The 16970-nt window shown below is 51.7% G+C and overlaps 6 protein-coding genes across 6 annotated transcripts; 1 reads left to right on the forward strand and 5 right to left on the reverse strand.

Moving 5' to 3' along the window:
• Positions 1-162: 162 nt before the first annotated feature.
• Positions 163-2302, reverse strand: ASPSYDRAFT_1151509 (protein phosphatase 2A regulatory subunit RTS1). The gene is made up of 5 exons (XM_040839988.1): positions 1547-2302; positions 1140-1493; positions 915-1085; positions 728-855; positions 163-680 (listed from the first exon to the last, which is right to left on the reverse strand). Exons 1-5 carry the CDS (start codon positions 2114-2116, stop codon positions 323-325), a joined length of 1581 nt encoding a protein of 526 aa, XP_040700465.1. The 5' UTR covers positions 2117-2302; the 3' UTR covers positions 163-322.
• A 2406-nt stretch (positions 2303-4708) lies between these two features.
• On the reverse strand, positions 4709-6155 carry ASPSYDRAFT_156513 (uncharacterized protein; the record flags this gene model as incomplete). Its single annotated transcript, XM_040842560.1, has 2 exons — positions 4709-5878; positions 5934-6155. The coding sequence occupies 2 exons, from the start codon at positions 6153-6155 to the stop codon at positions 4709-4711; spliced, it is 1392 nt and encodes a 463-aa protein (XP_040700466.1).
• A 997-nt stretch (positions 6156-7152) lies between these two features.
• ASPSYDRAFT_156900 (GMC family oxidoreductase) lies at positions 7153-9363 on the reverse strand (the record flags this gene model as incomplete). The annotated part of the gene is made up of 7 exons (XM_040842603.1): positions 7153-7194; positions 7242-8017; positions 8075-8524; positions 8609-8735; positions 8793-8877; positions 8930-9131; positions 9180-9363. 7 exons carry the CDS (start codon positions 9361-9363, stop codon positions 7153-7155), a joined length of 1866 nt encoding a protein of 621 aa, XP_040700467.1.
• Positions 9364-10289: 926 nt separating this feature from the next.
• ASPSYDRAFT_47953 (transcription factor TFIIIC subunit TFC1) lies at positions 10290-12545 on the forward strand. Its single transcript, XM_040847539.1, has 3 exons — positions 10290-10682; positions 10729-11038; positions 11090-12545. Exons 1-3 carry the CDS (start codon positions 10542-10544, stop codon positions 12448-12450), a joined length of 1812 nt encoding a protein of 603 aa, XP_040700468.1. The 5' UTR covers positions 10290-10541; the 3' UTR covers positions 12451-12545.
• Positions 12546-12815: 270 nt separating this feature from the next.
• On the reverse strand, positions 12816-13979 carry ASPSYDRAFT_156606 (uncharacterized protein; the record flags this gene model as incomplete). Its single annotated transcript, XM_040842567.1, has 2 exons — positions 12816-13798; positions 13865-13979. The coding sequence occupies 2 exons, from the start codon at positions 13977-13979 to the stop codon at positions 12816-12818; spliced, it is 1098 nt and encodes a 365-aa protein (XP_040700469.1).
• Positions 13980-15726: 1747 nt separating this feature from the next.
• Positions 15727-16884, reverse strand: ASPSYDRAFT_33734 (ribokinase; the record flags this gene model as incomplete). Its single annotated transcript, XM_040845136.1, has 1 exon — positions 15727-16884. One exon carries the CDS (start codon positions 16882-16884, stop codon positions 15727-15729), a length of 1158 nt encoding a protein of 385 aa, XP_040700470.1.
• Positions 16885-16970: the final 86 nt, after the last annotated feature.

Here is a 16970-nt window from a genome sequence, read left to right on the forward strand (position 1 = left end):
ATCAGCGTCGAGAAAACTAGTATCCAACTAGCAAATCATTTCGTCGAGTTGCTTCGCGCCAAACCTGTTACCGCCGCAGACCCAACGGCTCGACGCCGAGCTCGAATCTCGCTGCCACCGCCACTGTTGCTTCGTCGCCGTCCACCGCCTTCAAGGGATCCACGGCGTCGTCTCTGGAATAGAGGACGTTCCAATGTTAGAATCACGCTTTCTGTGCATAAAACGAAACAACGCTTAGCAGAAAATAACAAAAAAAAATAAAAGCAATTCAAAGTGTTTCACTTAAGGGGTGCAGATCTCATCGTCATGACTTAGCCAGCGATTAAACATGCTCAGCACTTACCGTAGTGACGGAGCCCTCTCGAGGCCTTCGATCCTTTGCAGGACTAGGCTCATCCAGTTTCAGAGAATGAAGTCTATTCTGGCTTTCCTGGGTGAGAGTATCAATGTCGTCCAGCTGTAGGGGAATTTCAGCCGTCGACGTGGATGGTGGCAGGGGGGCGCCGTTCTGGCGTGCCGCAGCTCGTTCAGCGACCTTTTCCCATCGGCTCTGTCGAGCCTTTTCGCGCAGGTCGGCGCTATTCTGCCTTTCGTTGTATTCGTGCGAGCACTCGTCAAAGAGCTGAGGGTTAATCTCCATGAACATCTTCATCGCGTTATAAACCATGCTGTGGATGGTCCTACAGAGGGTTAGTAAGCCCATACAATTTCAAAAGCAAGCACTTACCTATTCCAGTGACCCTTGGAGTTCTCGAACAAAGGAGGGAACATGATTGGCAGAATGACCTCAACATTATCGCTGACCAGGTTGCAGAAATACTCGTTGTTCCAGAAGTAAAGTGCACGCTCGGCGACCTAGGGCAAAAAGAATGAGTTTCTTGGGCAATTACTCAGCGATAAATATAAGTACGCACCTGAAAATGAGGGCTCGCAACCGACTTGGCCAGTTGCTGGAAGAGTGGCTCTTGAACTTTGGCGAATTCCGCCGGGTCCATCACCTCAAAGATATCCTCCACTTCGTTGAGGTACATAACTTCCTTGGTGCTGTTGGTTTTAGGCCAGTATCGCAGCAAGCCGAGGACCACCTAAAAGCGGTTAGAAAGGTATTTAAGGAATCTCCAAGAAAAAGATTGACTCACATCTTCTGTTAACGTCGAGTCCTTTTCAAGGAACTGGACAATACAGTAGGCAAGCTGTGGGTGATACATGCTGAGGCTCTTGACTTTGTGCATCGGTAGCAAAACTCGAGTTAAGAACAATTTGTGTTCTTCCTTCAACGGGAGAGCAAAGCCGTTGATAATGGAACCCAAGATTTCCAACAACTCGGCAATACCGTTGAATCGCTCGGTCTCGTAGGTGAATTGGAAAAAGACGTTGTTGATAGATCGTCGAATATATGAGCGTAAATTTAAGAACTTTCCGTAAATGCGATGAAGGGTGGTCTTCAAGAAATCGCGTTCTCGCGGGTCTTCGGAGTCAAACAGCTCTAGCAACTGACGAATAGTCAGCACACCTGCCTAAAATCAGCCAGAGGATATAATATTACCTGAAGCACAAAATGATGGTCGATGTAAGCCTTTGCGATGTTTGTATTGAAGTCCTGACTTTCGATAAACCGCAAGAAAAACTCATAAACGACCTGAATATGGGGCCAAGCGACTTCCAAGACCGGCTCGTCCTCCTCCGGATCGAATGCCTCACCCTGGGGTGTGATTGGGGGTGGAATAGGTCGAAACAGGTTCTTTGCGAACATCTCAACCACACGAGGATACATGGGCTCTGTGATGACCGAACGGTTGTTGGCAATGTAATCCAGGAGCTCGTGGAGAGCCAGTCTCTTGATCTCCTTGGACTTCATGTCCGCCGTAGGGTCATTGAAGTCGAATATAATATTGCACTGATCGATCTTCTGCATGAAGAGTTCTTGGCGACGGTTTGGGGGCACTTCGTGGAAGCCCGGAAGCTTCTCCAATTCTCTCTGGCGCTGGTCGGAGATATCGAATCGAGAGGAATGTTGGCGCTTGGGAGTCCGGATGCCCTCCGACATATCCTTCGGAGTCGTCTGAAGGCGATCAAAGACATGAGACTTCCTGGGAGGGGCCAGGTCTCCTGGCATTGTCTCAGCGGCACCGGGAGGAGGGGCATGCTACAAGCAAAGCGATTCACGGTCAGCAAGGAAAAAGAATAAAGGCAATTACAAGCCAGAATGCAAACGAGAAGGGAGTCAGGTTGTGATCGAGTGCTTACCGGTGCGCTGGGGCTGATCACCACACTCGGAGCCATCGTTTGCCCTTGCTTTGTGGGAGTACCTGGTTCTCCGTTAGGTTGACTAACGGCACCTCCATCCTGCGCGGCATAATACTGACCCGGAGGGTACGCTCCCGCTTGCGAAGCATCTTCAGGGGCCTTTCCTCTAATATCATTCACAGATGTGGTAGACGACGTCGGGGTGACCTGGTTGGGAGAGGAAGATTGTTGGCCTTGGTGGATGCCCAGGCTGGCCGGGTTCTGCGAGGAAGCTTGCGATGAATCCTTCTTTTTCGACGACTTATTATCTTTCGCTCTCGACAACTGCTCGTGCTAGGACATTTAGTTTAGTTCAGCACCCGGCGGGGATGGTCAAGCGCAGCCAAGCGAGGACTGTGTGACCCGCAAAATGACAGCAAACTCACCACTCTCTGTCTGAAACCCTTCATTGTAACCACTAATCGAACAGCCACATGTACTCGGACCTGGTTCTCGATGCCAGTGCAGCAAGATGCCACACGCTAGCAGGAGGGGGAAGGGGCGGATGCGGTCTGCCGGATCGGACAACTCTTAGAGGGGGGGTTGTTTCTGTCGACCTGAAAGTGAACACATGAGCATCTGCGGGCAGAAAGGAACATTGGCGGGAATCCAACGCGGTGAATTATTGAGAAAGTCAGGCAAAGGGAGATTGATGGTGGAGAGAAGCTGGAACATTGCTTGCAGCCAGCGCAGCACAAGGTTGGGTGTCCGAGGAGGTCAAGCCCAAGAAGGGTAGTAACAGGGGGGCAAACACGGGCATGGCCCCGACACGCGAGACGGACGGGCAAGTATAGGGTGTATAAAAGGGGAGCTCACCTCGAGGGGCTTTGGGGACAGACGATTGGTAGAAGCAGTGCTGGGAATCGGTCGGACGCTCACGCTCAGTTGCTGGCGCGTTCGCAGCGGTATGGGAGGAGCTCGCGAGACGGTCAGGTCTGGAGAGGATCGACTTCCGTGTCGCTTATGAGAGAAGGCGGGGTGCAAGAGCCCCAGCGACTGAATTGGAACTCGCGAAGCACCGATCGGAAAGGCACAAATAAACAGTCGGGGAGGGCTATGCTGAGAGGGACTGGGTGCGCAGGAAGGACAAGGGCATTGATGATGATTCCGGCGTCGAAAATGGACAGGCTATCACGAGAGGAGATGGTGGTGACGGACTGTGGCTGAAGGGCGCTCGGACGGTAATGTAGTGTGGACTCGTGGAACTGGAACTGGCTGAACTCCTGCCTGGGGAAGCGCCGCGCTCAACCACGGCCTGCAACTGCTGCGAAATCTGATCTGGACGGGCAAGTGAGGATGTCGAGAGCGGCTCAACTAAAAATTATTTCTACTCTCGCTTCCAACAGCGATGGCTGGCATTATCAGGGTACTGTAAGGGGTCCCAACGCTACTTCAGCCCCATACAAGGATTCCAAAGCACTTAGTATAATTCGGCTAATTTTTATGACGCAAATAAGTCTGGTATTCATTAAGGATCAGGACCAGCCTGTTTTTACCAGTCTACTGATCAATTTTCAGTGAGTGCTGGGTTGCCTCATGTTTATTGTTGGTGTACGGGTCTTGGTCATGTGACCTGGCCCGACCACACAAAATCATTCATTGTTCCCTGACTATTTATGACAAAGCTGTGTATATTTGTGAATATTGGATTTCAATAAGACTTGATTGTAGCGACAGCCTGGAGGACTAGGTAGTTCCCAAGCGAGGTACACCACTTTACAGAATAGGTGATTTAGATCAATTTGAACACTATATATACTTTCGCTTGTTTCAATATTTTACAACCGATCCAACCAAAACCCCACCCTACTCTGAACATGTAAGTGAAGAAATTTCAACATATGTAATTACACATCTTATTGTATTGCCATTTGAATCACCTTAAGAAAATCGATATATACAGCTTTGGTGAAGGTCAACAGATGAACCGGGCCTGAAAACAGTAGATCCTGAAAGGGGTTAGCGCCTCACATGATCGTAAGCCAAATACGGTTTAGTCCGTGTTCAGATTCTGTGCCCTCCTCCTCCTCATCAGTACTCACCTCCTATGCAGTACAATCCCTGCATAGGAATGACTAGTGGACATATGAAGTATTATTACTAGATTGATTGAATTGGCGATATCTATAATGGATAGCAATGTATTTGTAGTCAGGAACTAACTATACTCCATTTCACTATATTTTTCTTATTATCACCCTGGATAGGCAACCGGGCGCGTATTTAACTCATTTAGGATAACAGTTTGAGAAACCATACCGAGTAATGGATCAAATTTGGGGCCGTACTGTAGCGGTATGTTCTGTCTTAACCATGGTCTGTTGAGGCTGTCATTAAACGGAAACAGAAACACGGCAAGAAACATATCTACCTCCCGCCCAGCAACAAAAAAACCCTAGACTAACAAACAACCACCTACCACCTACCACCTTCCATCATCCCCCCTTCTTCTTGTTGACCGCCGATTCGTGAGTCTCGCAGAATGAAACGCCTGGGGATTAAAGTACGACGTGAGGTCTAGGCTACCATCACTCTTAAACTGACAGCTGACGAAACTCTGCAACCCGCCGTCCTCATCCAGCCGCCTATAATCCGCAATAGCCTCAAGAGCTCGCAAAAAGGAAGGACCGTACTTTCCGCGCCCCCGGAAATCGAGCCACTTGTTGAAGTTCTGAGTAGCGGCGAGATCGTTACGGCAGTGATTGCGCACAGGGAAGTAAATTTTGATTGCGGGTAAGGATTTACCGGGAGCGATGTCGAAGAAGTATACGATTCCTTTCAGCATATCCGGCATTTCGGCGAATGCGTCGATATTAGAGTTGCTGTTCGTGGCGAATGGGAACTCAGAATCCTCTGAAAAGTCAGCGGGTTGCTCGGTCAGTGTTTTGAGGAGGTCGAAGAGTTCGCTGAATTGTCTTTCTCGAGTGTCGGTGCTTGCGATGCGGCCCCCGAGGGACATTATTTCGCGGATGGCAGTGAATTTGGTGTGTGGGCTGTTGAAGTACCATTTTATACGGGCTTTGGTGGGATCGCAGTTGTCGACGCTGAGACAGAATGGTTTCAGAGCTTTACCTTCCTCGTTGGCAGACATGAAATCGTGCAGGGCTATACGGGAGGGAGCGTCTGGATGTAGTTTTTGGAAGGACGCTTCCCAGCGAGGGATATCGAGGAACCCACGCTGATTGAGCATGCGCGGTTGGAAGTATGTCTTGACTCCAGTCGAGTTGCGTAGAAACTCAAGGGAAATTATCAAGCTGGTGCCGATGAGAGCACCATTCGCCGCCTCCTCGGTATACTTAGCATAATCATGATCGAACAAAGTTGCAAGGAAGTGATGTGTCCAAGTGAGGTCAGCACCTGGTACTGCAGAGGAGATCTTATGAAGGACCTCTCGTGTAGCTGAGTGATTCAATGGATCCAAGGTTGTTCCTGCCGTAGGCCCTATAGGCTCCATGCCGATGCGGACATCTGGCTCTCCGTCTGACGTATTCCATTTCCACGAAAATTCAAATGGCGTGCCATCTAGCTGTAGCATCGACTTCCATTGCGTTGGAGAGCTGCCGTCGCGGGGCGCTGGCCCTAGGTAAGGTGCCTAGTTACGGCTTTTGCTTAGCGGCGAAGTATAGTCAGGGCACGGGGAAACGAACAGCGTAGTGGTAATGATATAGAAGGCACTCGTACTGTTTCTCTATGGGATATGCAGCAGCGTCGAGGAGAACCGCGAGATGTCTTCCGGTGAGCCGCCACCAGGCATCGGTATCTGGCCCACGAGAGGGTAGAGTCTGAAACAGAACCTTCCACGCCTGGGTAGAATAGCCTCCATCTGACAACGATCTTTTGTGAGAAGAAATCCCGCTGGTAGCTGTCATTGTCGCAAAGAACTTGTAATGGTCGACAAAGCCCCCTCGATTCCAAAGTGTTGTCAGGGCTGAAGAAAAAGAACTGGGCTTTGTACACTGCCGAGCAGACAGCAAAAAGCGACGATTTTCAGAGTCTCGTACGGAATCCGATGCTACACCATGCTAGAGCATGGAACCGTGCTGGCCAGTTATACACGCGAAGAGCTTGCCATTGGCGCATATTGATTGCTGCTCTGGCTTAATTCGTGATGTATTCTGCGAGTGGCGTTCTGACCCCGGGTACGCTTTCCCGATGAGTGGTGGGTTGAACCCCGAGCCCGGCTTGAAGAAAACATTTGTCCGACACGAGATGCATCACATCCATTTCTTCATGACCTGCCTGAAGTTGACCTCGTGGATTTACCAGCAACTCGTTGGCTTTAGAATATGGGGATGAAGCTGGCTACCTTCGGAGCCCGAAGAGCATCCACTAGTAAACGATATCTACCAGACCAAGATGGACTTCCAGAGCGAGTATATCCATATCGGAAGACTTATACTTTGGGAGAATTTGGAGAGGTGTCAAAAATAGGTGGGAGTTACTGGACTGACACAAAAGAGGGAAGCTGGGCGAGATGAGGTTAGCTTAATCCGGTGTACTTAGTGGGCTGGGTGCTAGGTGCTCGAGCCTGACTGTAACACTTCCGTCTCCGCGGCGCCTAGCTTTCATCGTATCCGAGCTTCCCAGGATCAGGATTGCCTGGCGACATGGTGGAGGGCTGAGCTGCCATGAATACGAACTCTCCGAGAGTTCTCTGACTTGGGGGGACCAAAATTGGGAAATTATGGTAAGGTAGCTGAACTAGGGATCGAGGCAGTCTACGTTGATCTACCGTTGCACGTACTCTTCGGGTCGGACGATACATCCATTTATAATGCGCCCCCCAGAAATAGATATTGCTTTGTCCCTAGTACATTACAACCAAATCTTTAACCGCACCTGTCTTAAAGACTCTAGACCACTGAATCACTCAAGCCAGCCATATTCAGCCTTGATAATATCCGAAACCTAGGGTATATCAGTGGAATACTTTTGAAAAGCTCCGGGAAACATACCTTCTCTCCAGCAGCGTATATGGATGCCATTGGTGGGCCAGCAAGCTCCTTCGGCCAATGGCTAATGTCAATAACCCGCAATCTAGTAGTGCCATACACTTTCATCTCCGGGGAAAGTACTCCGCCGAGCTCTCGGGGCATCATAGGTGCCGAGCAGCATTGATGCGCGTTAGAAGGTTCCAAAATCTCTCTCATTGTCTCGATAACTTGCTCGTCGGTTTGCACGTCGGGGCCTGGAACCAGTTCGGTGGGACCAAGGGCTGCAAGAGAAGGTGCGTTGAACAGCTCGCGGTGCTTGTGGAACAGGGCAATGTGCAATTGAAAGTCGGCCGGGTCGCTTGCTGTGCGGAGATCGATGACCGGGTTTGCAAGCGGGTCCGTTTGGTTGATGTAGACTTGGCCCCGGCTGAAAGGCTTTACATTAAACACTTGGGCATTTGCGTCAGTAGTCCATGAACTGCCACCGACTGATAGGCCTGGGTCGCGAAACTCATCAAACATCAGCTGTCTCTGGGCGGCATAGCCGGCGAGGACTGTGGGATCGACGTCAGAGGGCAGTGATTCCGCCGGATCGCGAGCTTCGGCATCTGCAAGAATCCGTTCGTATTCTGTGTCTATGGTTGCGTCCTCGTAGGACATAAAGACAAACTTGGGCGCAATTCCTCTGGTGACAGCCCATGCACTTGGGAGACACTCGTCGTAAAGCGCGCGCTGTTCCTCGGCAAAGGTAGTATTTGTCAGGAAAGTGGTGACATTAGGAGTGAGACTGTTCGCCCCTGATAAGTAGTGGGTTAGTACACGCAAGAGAAAGATAGACTGCGTCAAATACTAACAGCTATACACAAATGGGAAAGTCGTCTGGTCCTGCAGGTTAGATCCAACCCCGGGCAAGTCCGACACAACTGGAATATCAAGTGACTCAAGCATACGACGGGGACCAACCCCGGATAGCTGGAGGACTTGGGGTGTATGAAGAGCACCGGCGGCAATAAGGACCTCTCTAGAGGCGTACGCGCGGGATATTTGGCCACCTGCACTAGGGAGATACTCAACACCAACAGCTTGAGTTCCGTCAAAAAGGACCCGCGCCACAGTTGTGTTCGAAAGGAAGTGGTAGTTGGGGCGATTGACAGCTGGATCGTAGTGGTTTCGCTTTGCAGAACTTCTGGTCCAGGTAGCTGCATCGATGGCGAATGGTTGGTTAAAAACTCCAGTGTTTTCTCCTGCGTTGGGGTCGAGCCTTGGTTGCACGCCAATATGCAGGGCAGCATCGTAAATCGCGCCTATCAAAGGTTAGGAACGTTATGTGAGACATATCAAGGTGTTATGGATTGTGTAGTATCGAGCTGAGGCGATGGCAGACCAACCAAGTCCAGGGTATATGTAATTTGGGTATGTGTACTGAACAGGTCCATCATGTCCACGGACGGAATCATCCCATGTAAGATTGCCTTCACGGGCAAGCTCTGGGGTTGGGGCGGTAAAATTCTCGCTCTATATTGGAAAACAACCGTAACTAAACAGAATCTAAGTTTGTTTAGGAGCGCTCACCTTGATGAAGTATGGTAGCATACCCTCCCAGCCCCAACCATCATTCCCAAGCGATTCCCAGCCGTCAAAGTCCAACGACGTGCCTCTGCACTTCAGATTAGAAATAAGCCCTAGTGATGGTATCCAGTGCTACATACCTCAGGAAAATCATAGCATTTACAACGCTGCCGCCCCCAGCAACCCTTGCGACAATAGAGTCGAAGACACGATTGTTCAATTCCTTGGACGGCTCGTTCGTCAAGCCATGCCAGCTGTACGGCACATAGTCATAGGCCCCTGGGATATAAACGAAGTCCTCTCCGTGGTCGACAGCGCCGGATTCGATGACGAGAACGCTCACTGCCGCAATTAGCTTCCATCATCGCCTCATTGGGTTCTTTCCTTTACCATCGGGGACTTCGGTAAGACGATCGGCCACAGTCAATCCAGCGACGCCACCTCCAGCGATGATAAAATCGTATTCGCGCGATTCAACATCTCGCGTGGATACCAGAGTGGCATGTCGCGGAACCGTGAGAGCTTCACAGAGTAAAAGGCCGCCGAAAAGCAGCAAAGCAGATTGTCTGGCCATTTTTCTGCCAAAAGAGAACTCTGAAAGCAGTGGGTTGGTCCTGGGATTTCCAGCAAAGAGAGCGCGACCTGAGTTGTTGTTTAAAGGTTGCGGGTATGCTGTGTGATAGGCCGGACAGGAGAACAAAGAACTGCGCCCATGAATGGCGGATCAGCCAGTCCAGCCTGACAATGTCCATGCTCGGTCATCTCGGGGACTTTGTGTGATCGGACTCGAAAATAAGCGATGGACTGAGAAGACGTAATTGTGTCTTCTCGGGTTGAATAGCCAGTCATGTTGGCGTGGGAAGAGATGCACCCAGACCACATCACTCATCGAGCCAGGGGCAAAATATTGCCTTTTTGACTGCACGAGCGGGTCCATCGATATTGAACCCTTGGCCTACGCATAAGCATAGCAGGCGCGATATTCTGACAAGGCGCATTGTTTGTCTTCAGAAGGCTGATGGCTTCCATACTTATAGATAATTTCCCTCTCGGACTGGGGTAATGGGGCATCATATGCGTTGCTTGTCAGCAGCAGAACACTCATCTTGCATTGAAAGCTTGATGATATCACAAAGTCTATCTGAGGTTACCACGTTTGGCAAGGTGGTTGTTCTCAAGCCCAATAGAGTGCATGGTGGTTGAGATTGAAAACATCGGTCATCCATGTCGGTCACCGAGAGTTCCGAACTACAGGCTTACACCAGGTAATTCCCAGGGGTAATGTCACAGGTCCTATAAATACGAGGATCATTAAAGGGGAAGTTGTACAGACGCACACACAGGATGTTTCGTGCGTGGACCTGCAGAGCAACACTGACAGGAGCTGGCCGAAAAGGGAAATGCCTGGGGGGTCAATTCTGCCACAAGTTGCCGCCTTTACTTGGTCATTGCCATCTTTATCTCGTTTGTCCTGTTTGCTTCCAACATTCTTGACGATACGTACATGCTGCACCAAATCGTCAAGAGAAAGCAATATCATTATATCGCAGTCTATGGTTTAATATCTTGATCACCCGGAAGGTAGTAGTGCTTGTAATCGACCTATGCGCCGCGATATCATTTTCATATAATCGCACTTCGACGGCAGCACTAAGTATATCGTCCAGTCAATGGGATAGATATCTTCATCTCTTCATATCCAATAAACCAGCCCAGGGCAGTGCATAAACAGTGCACCCGGGCTCAGACACCATGGCAGAAAATCAAACCTCGAGGACTGCGCCGTTCTACAGCGTGCCCTCCCGTCGTATCGTCTCCATCGAGCATCCTGCCATTATCAAGAATGTGGACAAGGCCATTGATACGCTTCAAGGAAAGGCGGGCATTATCAAGGTATGTTCTTCAACCTCATCTAGAGAGCGCTCTGACTCGATACTAGGCTCTCGACCCGCCCAAGGCGGATACCCCGGCAAACCTTGTGCTTCGGCCAGAGGACGCAATGTCAAGACCAATGCAGTCCATAAGCTCGGCGTCGAATAATATTCTGCTCCAAGTGACCGTTCCCAAGCGGACTGGTCGAAAGCGAAAGAAGGGTTCGAATGATCCCTTTACCGATGATCCAGCTTCTGAGGTTCATGATGGGCCCCCACGGCCTACTGCGCGCCAGTTTATGCGGAGCCTGCGTGATAACGTAGGGAAGTACCAGGTTGAGCCCGTTGGATCAGTTGAACGCACGCATGTGTTTCGAGGTACGTTTTTTTGTTCTGTCACCCGTCAAGTCTAGCAGCTAAGCATGCCAGGAATGCCGGACTTTGTCTTCTCGACCACCAAAAGCCCGTTCGTCAATCGGTTCCGTGAGAAGATATTACCATTCGACTTCGAGAAGATGAAAGAGTTCGACCTAGACATGAGTAAAGGAGCCACCTCAAACGTCGACCTCATCCCTCCCCCGTCCTTCAGCCACGGAGACATCCCCTTTAACTACTTCTATCGCCAAAACCCAACCGTTCGCCAAACCCTCGACACTTCTGGCAACATCACAACGGTCAACACCCAACAAGCTGCCAAAGTTCTTACCCACCTCGTCCCCTTCGATGCCGCCACCGTCCCCTCATCCCCGCGCCCCAACTGCCCCCCAATCGAATCCCTGGACCCTGTCCTCCGCGAAACAATCTCAATCGTCCTCTCCCGCTTCGAGTCCCGCCCGGCCTGGTCCCGCCGCGCCCTCCGCAACACCCTCAGCACAATCGAACAGCGCTACGCTCTCCGCCATGCAGTCCCTTACGCAGGGTACATCTTCCGCTCTGGCCCCTGGCGCGATGCCATAATCCGTTTCGGCCACGATCCTCGTTCCGACCCATCCTCCCGAATCTACCAAACAACCATGTTCCGCATCCTCCCCGGAACCTCCGAAACAGCCCGCGACAACAGAGAGAGCAGAGACACCTCCGGCGGCCGCCGGCACACCCTCCTCCCACGCCCTAACGACCTCACCAATCCCGAAGCTGCAACATCCCAAACATCCCACCTCTTCACTGGTCAACCCCCACTACCCCTAGACGGCCGAATGTGGATGTTCTGCGACATCACAGACCCGATCCTCCAATCCATTCTCTCACCCTCCCCTGAACCAGCAAACTTCCTCCGCAAAACCTGCGACAACACCGTTGACGGGTGGTACGGCAATGGCACGACGGCGAAGCTAAAAGCCATAATGCGGCACAAGATCTTGGCTTTGTATGAAGGGCGCACGCCCGATGATTCCGAGTATGCGCCGCTCCTGAGCCTGCCGGACCATGCAAGTCCTGCAACGGGACTCGGTGGGTTTAGTCTTGATCCTGGGAGTGTGTCGGCTACGGCTGCGATGCTTGCGACAGAGATTAGGAGTACGATTAAGGGAGCATTGACGTGGAAAGAAATGGTGAAGGGGAAACAGGGGAGGGGTGGTGGTGCTGGGAATGAAGAACAGGGTGCAGTGAATATAGAAGACGAAGGAGAGGGAGAAGGAGTAGAAGGGGAAGAAAGTGAAGGTGAGGAAGAGGCGATTGAGCAGGAGGAAATGATGGAAGCGGCGGCTGAGGCTGTGGAGTCAGCTGCGAAGCGGAAAGAAGAGGGCAATGATCCTGATGACGATGATGTGGATGATGAGATGGAAGGATGAGTTAGTATTACAGAGGGAGAAACAGTTATTGTAGTAATGTTTTATTAATGAAATATTTACATCGTGAACGGCGTCATAGACGTGACACATTTGAGCTCATTAGGTAGTACATGCTGAAATCCATGCAGTGTAGTGTAGTGTAGTTTAGGTAAGGATAAGAATGAAAGGGCAGTGATGCGATGTTGAAGGAAGAATGATACTGTGACAGGTAGTAAGGGAGGAATAGGACGAAACGAAATTTGTAAAACAAACGACAGAAGACACGTAGAAAAAAATTGGGTATCCAAAATCCAGGAAGCCATGTTCCAACGCCAGACCCAAGCAACGCCATGAGCAATGATGAAAAAGAATGATGACTTTTTGATCTACGCAGTGGTAGGCGCTGAAGACTCCTCAGCAGCTTCCTCACCAGCGCTTTCGCTCTCCCAAATCTCAATGTTACCTGAAGATTCGAGGTTGGCGTCGTCTGTGGGCTTCACTGGGCTAGCAGCTTCCAGCACAGACTCAATAGATGACATACTTGAAAGCTTACTCCGGCTTGGATGGGTAGGGCGTGAGAAAGAAACAGCAGGCTTCTTCTCAACGGCCGCATCTGTCTCTTCATCCTCGTAGACGACAGCGTACGAGAAAGCGTGGCAATCATCGGCGTAGTAGTCGGAGGCATTGAGCTCACCCAATGGGGAGCGAGGTTCATCAACCATGTCAGACTTGCGAGCCGCCGCAGCGGGGGACTCTTGTTGACCAGAGCGGGGAAGGGAGAGACCCAAGTCAGCAGGAGGGATGTTCTCCTTCCCGCGGTGGTCGGACTTTTGCTCCTGCTTTCCCTCATCATCACTGATATCTAGCACGCATGTTGAGTGTTGCATCATGTTGGTCATCTCCTCCTGCTCTGAGTCGACATGGATCTCAAAGGACCAGGATGCCGGCATCTTGGTAGCGGGAGCTGACTGACTCTTGGGTTTGCCATTGGACAGCGCAGCTGAGATAGAGAAGGGACGGCCGACACTCTTTCGGGTAGACTCTGGCCGACCCTTTGAGGCTGTTGCACGGCGAGCAAAAGGCTTAGATGCCTTCATCTGGGGAGAACGTCCAGCGGGCTTAAGTGGTGCAGATTTGGGTGTGCTCTTGGTGGCCTTTGTGGGTGTGGAGGGTGTAACAGGGTCCTCGAGGATGCTAAATGCCATGCGAGAGGACTTCATTGGCTTCATAAGGCTCTTGACAGGCTTGACGGGTTGGTGGTCATCGTCGTCGGCAGCACGCTTTCGCTTGGTTGACTTGCATGCTGTTGGGTCGATATTCTCCGAGTCTGATTCAGCGAGGGACTGACGCTTTCCTGAGAGCATTATACCTTTGGGAGAATATTAGCATGCATACTACTGGGAGTATAAGACGCGTAAATTGGGAACTGTCATACCATTCTGCTTGTTCAGCACGTTCATCTTAGAACGCATCAAGGAACGCATACGGGAGGCATCCACAGGGGCAAAGGGCTGTCGCACGGCCGGAGGAGTCATGGTGAGAGCAGCCATGATGAGCAATAGTATTATTTGAACGATAGAGAGATACAATAGCCTGCGCGAGAGCGAGTGAAGCAGCAACAGCCGGTGTTGGCGGGATTGATTTGTTTTGGTCGCGCGGCAGAGAGCGAGAGTGGGGTCGGTGTCTGATTGGCGGTCTGTTTATAGACCTGCGGTGGTGGAAGGAAGGAAGGAAGACAGGCACGACTTGCCCTGGATTATATACCGAAAATACCGAGAATACGGTGTATAGCAAGCAGGTAAAGGAGTGAAGGAGAGAACGGCTGCTCGTGAGTGAAACTCAAGAAGGCGAGCTGGCGCAGTTATTATAGAGGGCAGGGCGCGAGGGAGGGGAGCAAGGGCTGGACACGCTATGGAGAATTCCTGCACGGGTAATGGAGGGTTGGCGATCCAGGACTGGATTCTGGCTTCAGAGTCTCAGAGGCGAAACATGCAGACGTGAGGTTTAAGAGAGTCAGCCGGGAGACCTGGAATGCCTGGTATAAGTAGTCTACAGCTGAGCCGGAATGGAGACGGGATGGAGGGCGCGTCGGGTTCGTGTCTCTCGCAGTGCTCTTAATTAGGTGCCTTTGGAGGATAGCACTGCTCCCGCTGACTCGAGCAGCGACGACATCTTCAGATCCTGAATCTGCAAGGCATCGCATGGGCAGCGGTCCAATAATTGGCGAAAGTGAGGCCGTTCCCCTCACTTGGAGGGCTGCGCGGCGCGTCCAGGTATTCTATCTTACACGCGGATACCGTAAGATATGCGAGAATACCCGCAATTTCGCCACGACCCGCGGGTATTTACGGCGCGTGACACTCCACGACACCATCGTCGCTATACTGAGCTGCTCTCTTGTGCTTCACCCTTCAACGCGTCCCTGCACATGTCAAGCTCAAGCCTCGTCGCGTCCTCAACTTAATTATGCTTGATTAGCCATGCATCGCCTGCGCTGTCCTCGTCGGACCACGTATCTGCCTCGCGTCTTCAACCCTGATCTCATACCCACGAGGACGAACCCTCCTGGTTCAGTTTCCCAAGTCCAATGGCAATCCCCCGCCGTGGATCGTGATCGACTGTCTATCTCGCAAGAACGGCACGAGAAACTCAAGTCCTGAGGCGAAGAGCCGGCGCATTCCATTAGAGTTGCCCCGTGCACGCCACCCAGCGGTCTGACCCCGGGCGCTTCCTGGCCTGTAGCTGGTGTTTCATGGTGCCCGCGCGCAGCTGAAACTGGGAAGCTGGGGCCAATGCCGATGCCGAATCCCTGCAATGCACTGCGATGCCATGCTAATTTAAGAGGAATTAAAGCTAATTACGTCGTCTGCCCCTCCGTCTGCTTCTGCTTACACGGATAATTATAGGAGGATACACGTCCTGGGCCCGGGGTCGAGGTTGCAGTTGCACCTGTGGTGCAAACTCTCTCCTGGACTTGCCGGTTTGGATGTTGGATGTACAGACTTCGAAGCGCTTTGCTTTCAGGTGTGTATCGTGTAAATGCCCAATGATTGCATGTGCTTGCAGCATTCGTATTTTCTTCGTCTAAGTTTTGAAGCGCTTGGGTATAATGCCGTTCTCGCAGCGTTGCTATTCCTGACCGTCGCTGATGAAACGTCTAGCATGCGAGGGAATATCTAACCTGCCAGCACATCTGACAATGGTGGGATATTTTTTTGTCTAGCTTTCTATTCTATTTTCCAAACATGGCCCGTATCATACAACTGCATTAGCCCTGCACAAAGTTCACTCGCGCCCTCAGATCTCATCCTCCCAAGGAATACTGTCCATAGCACCCTGTCTTTCCACACACCGTGCCGACGCCCTCGTAGCAACCTCCATTGCCTCATCCATAACCTTCCCATACCGCTCCCCCTTCTCCTCCGCGGTCAAGTCCTTTCCTGCCTTCCCCTCTGCGCGCCATCTCTCACGCCACCGCGCAACCTTAACCGCATAGGCTCCCACAAACGTATCTCCCGCTGCTGTCGTATCCAGCACCCTGCTCACCTTCGCCGCAGGAACCTCATTTGTAACCCTCCCTACCCCGGCAAGATCACCCGCACTCCCCGCATCCGCGGCACTATACCAAACCCCCTTCGCACCCAGTGTCACAAGCACATAGGTCACCCCCAGACTGTGAAAATACCTCGCAACCTTATCATTCCCGTCCTGCGAAGCCTCTATCCCAGGAACACCTAACAACACCTCTTCCGCGGGCGTCATCAGCTCCGCCTCCGTCTCATTCATGATCAAATGATCAACCCCCGTATATACATCCGCCGGAAGTCCCCCCGGTGGCGCAGGCGCGGGGTTAAAAATCACCTCAGGCCCGGCCTCGATCCCCTTCTTCCCATCCTGCCGTTGCTGCTCCTTAAACTTGCCCACGGCCCTCAAAATCCCCACCGTAGTCTCCGTAGGAATCTCGCCCTGCATGACAATGACATCAGGCACGGGCGCCGCAAGCCCCATACCAAGCACCTCGGGTGTACCCTGCATTCCTGTATAATTCGCCCCCGGCGAGAACAGAATCCGGTTCTCGCCCCCTGCTGACGAGTCCACGATTATAACGGCGACGCCCGTATATGCGTCCCCAACGACCTTCACGCGCGCTGTATCGACGCCAGACCTCGATAATGTTGGGTTTAGAAGCGCGTCAAAGTGTCCGTCGAGTCCGCCGACGGCACCGACCATTTCGACTTTGACGTCACTGGGGGTTGTGCTTGTAGACGATTGCGATTGAGGCTGAGGCTGGGATCGGGAGAGTCTTCCGCATGCAACGGCTTGGTTTGCGCCTTTTCCGCCTGCGCTGGTGAAGTATGCGGAGGAGGTGATTGTTTCGCCGGCGTCCGGGAAGCGCGGGGTTACTGAGACCATATCGGCGTTTAGGGAGCCGATGACGCGAATTGTTGGTGGCATTTTGTACTCCTTCGTGGTGAATGAGGGATTGGAGTTATGAGTATAGAGCTTTGAAGTGTAGGTGTGTTAGTAGTGAGAGGGTTGGT

Source organism: Aspergillus sydowii, assembly GCF_001890705.1.
Source record: "Aspergillus sydowii CBS 593.65 unplaced genomic scaffold ASPSYscaffold_9, whole genome shotgun sequence".
NCBI classification, from domain to species: domain Eukaryota; kingdom Fungi; phylum Ascomycota; class Eurotiomycetes; order Eurotiales; family Aspergillaceae; genus Aspergillus; species Aspergillus sydowii.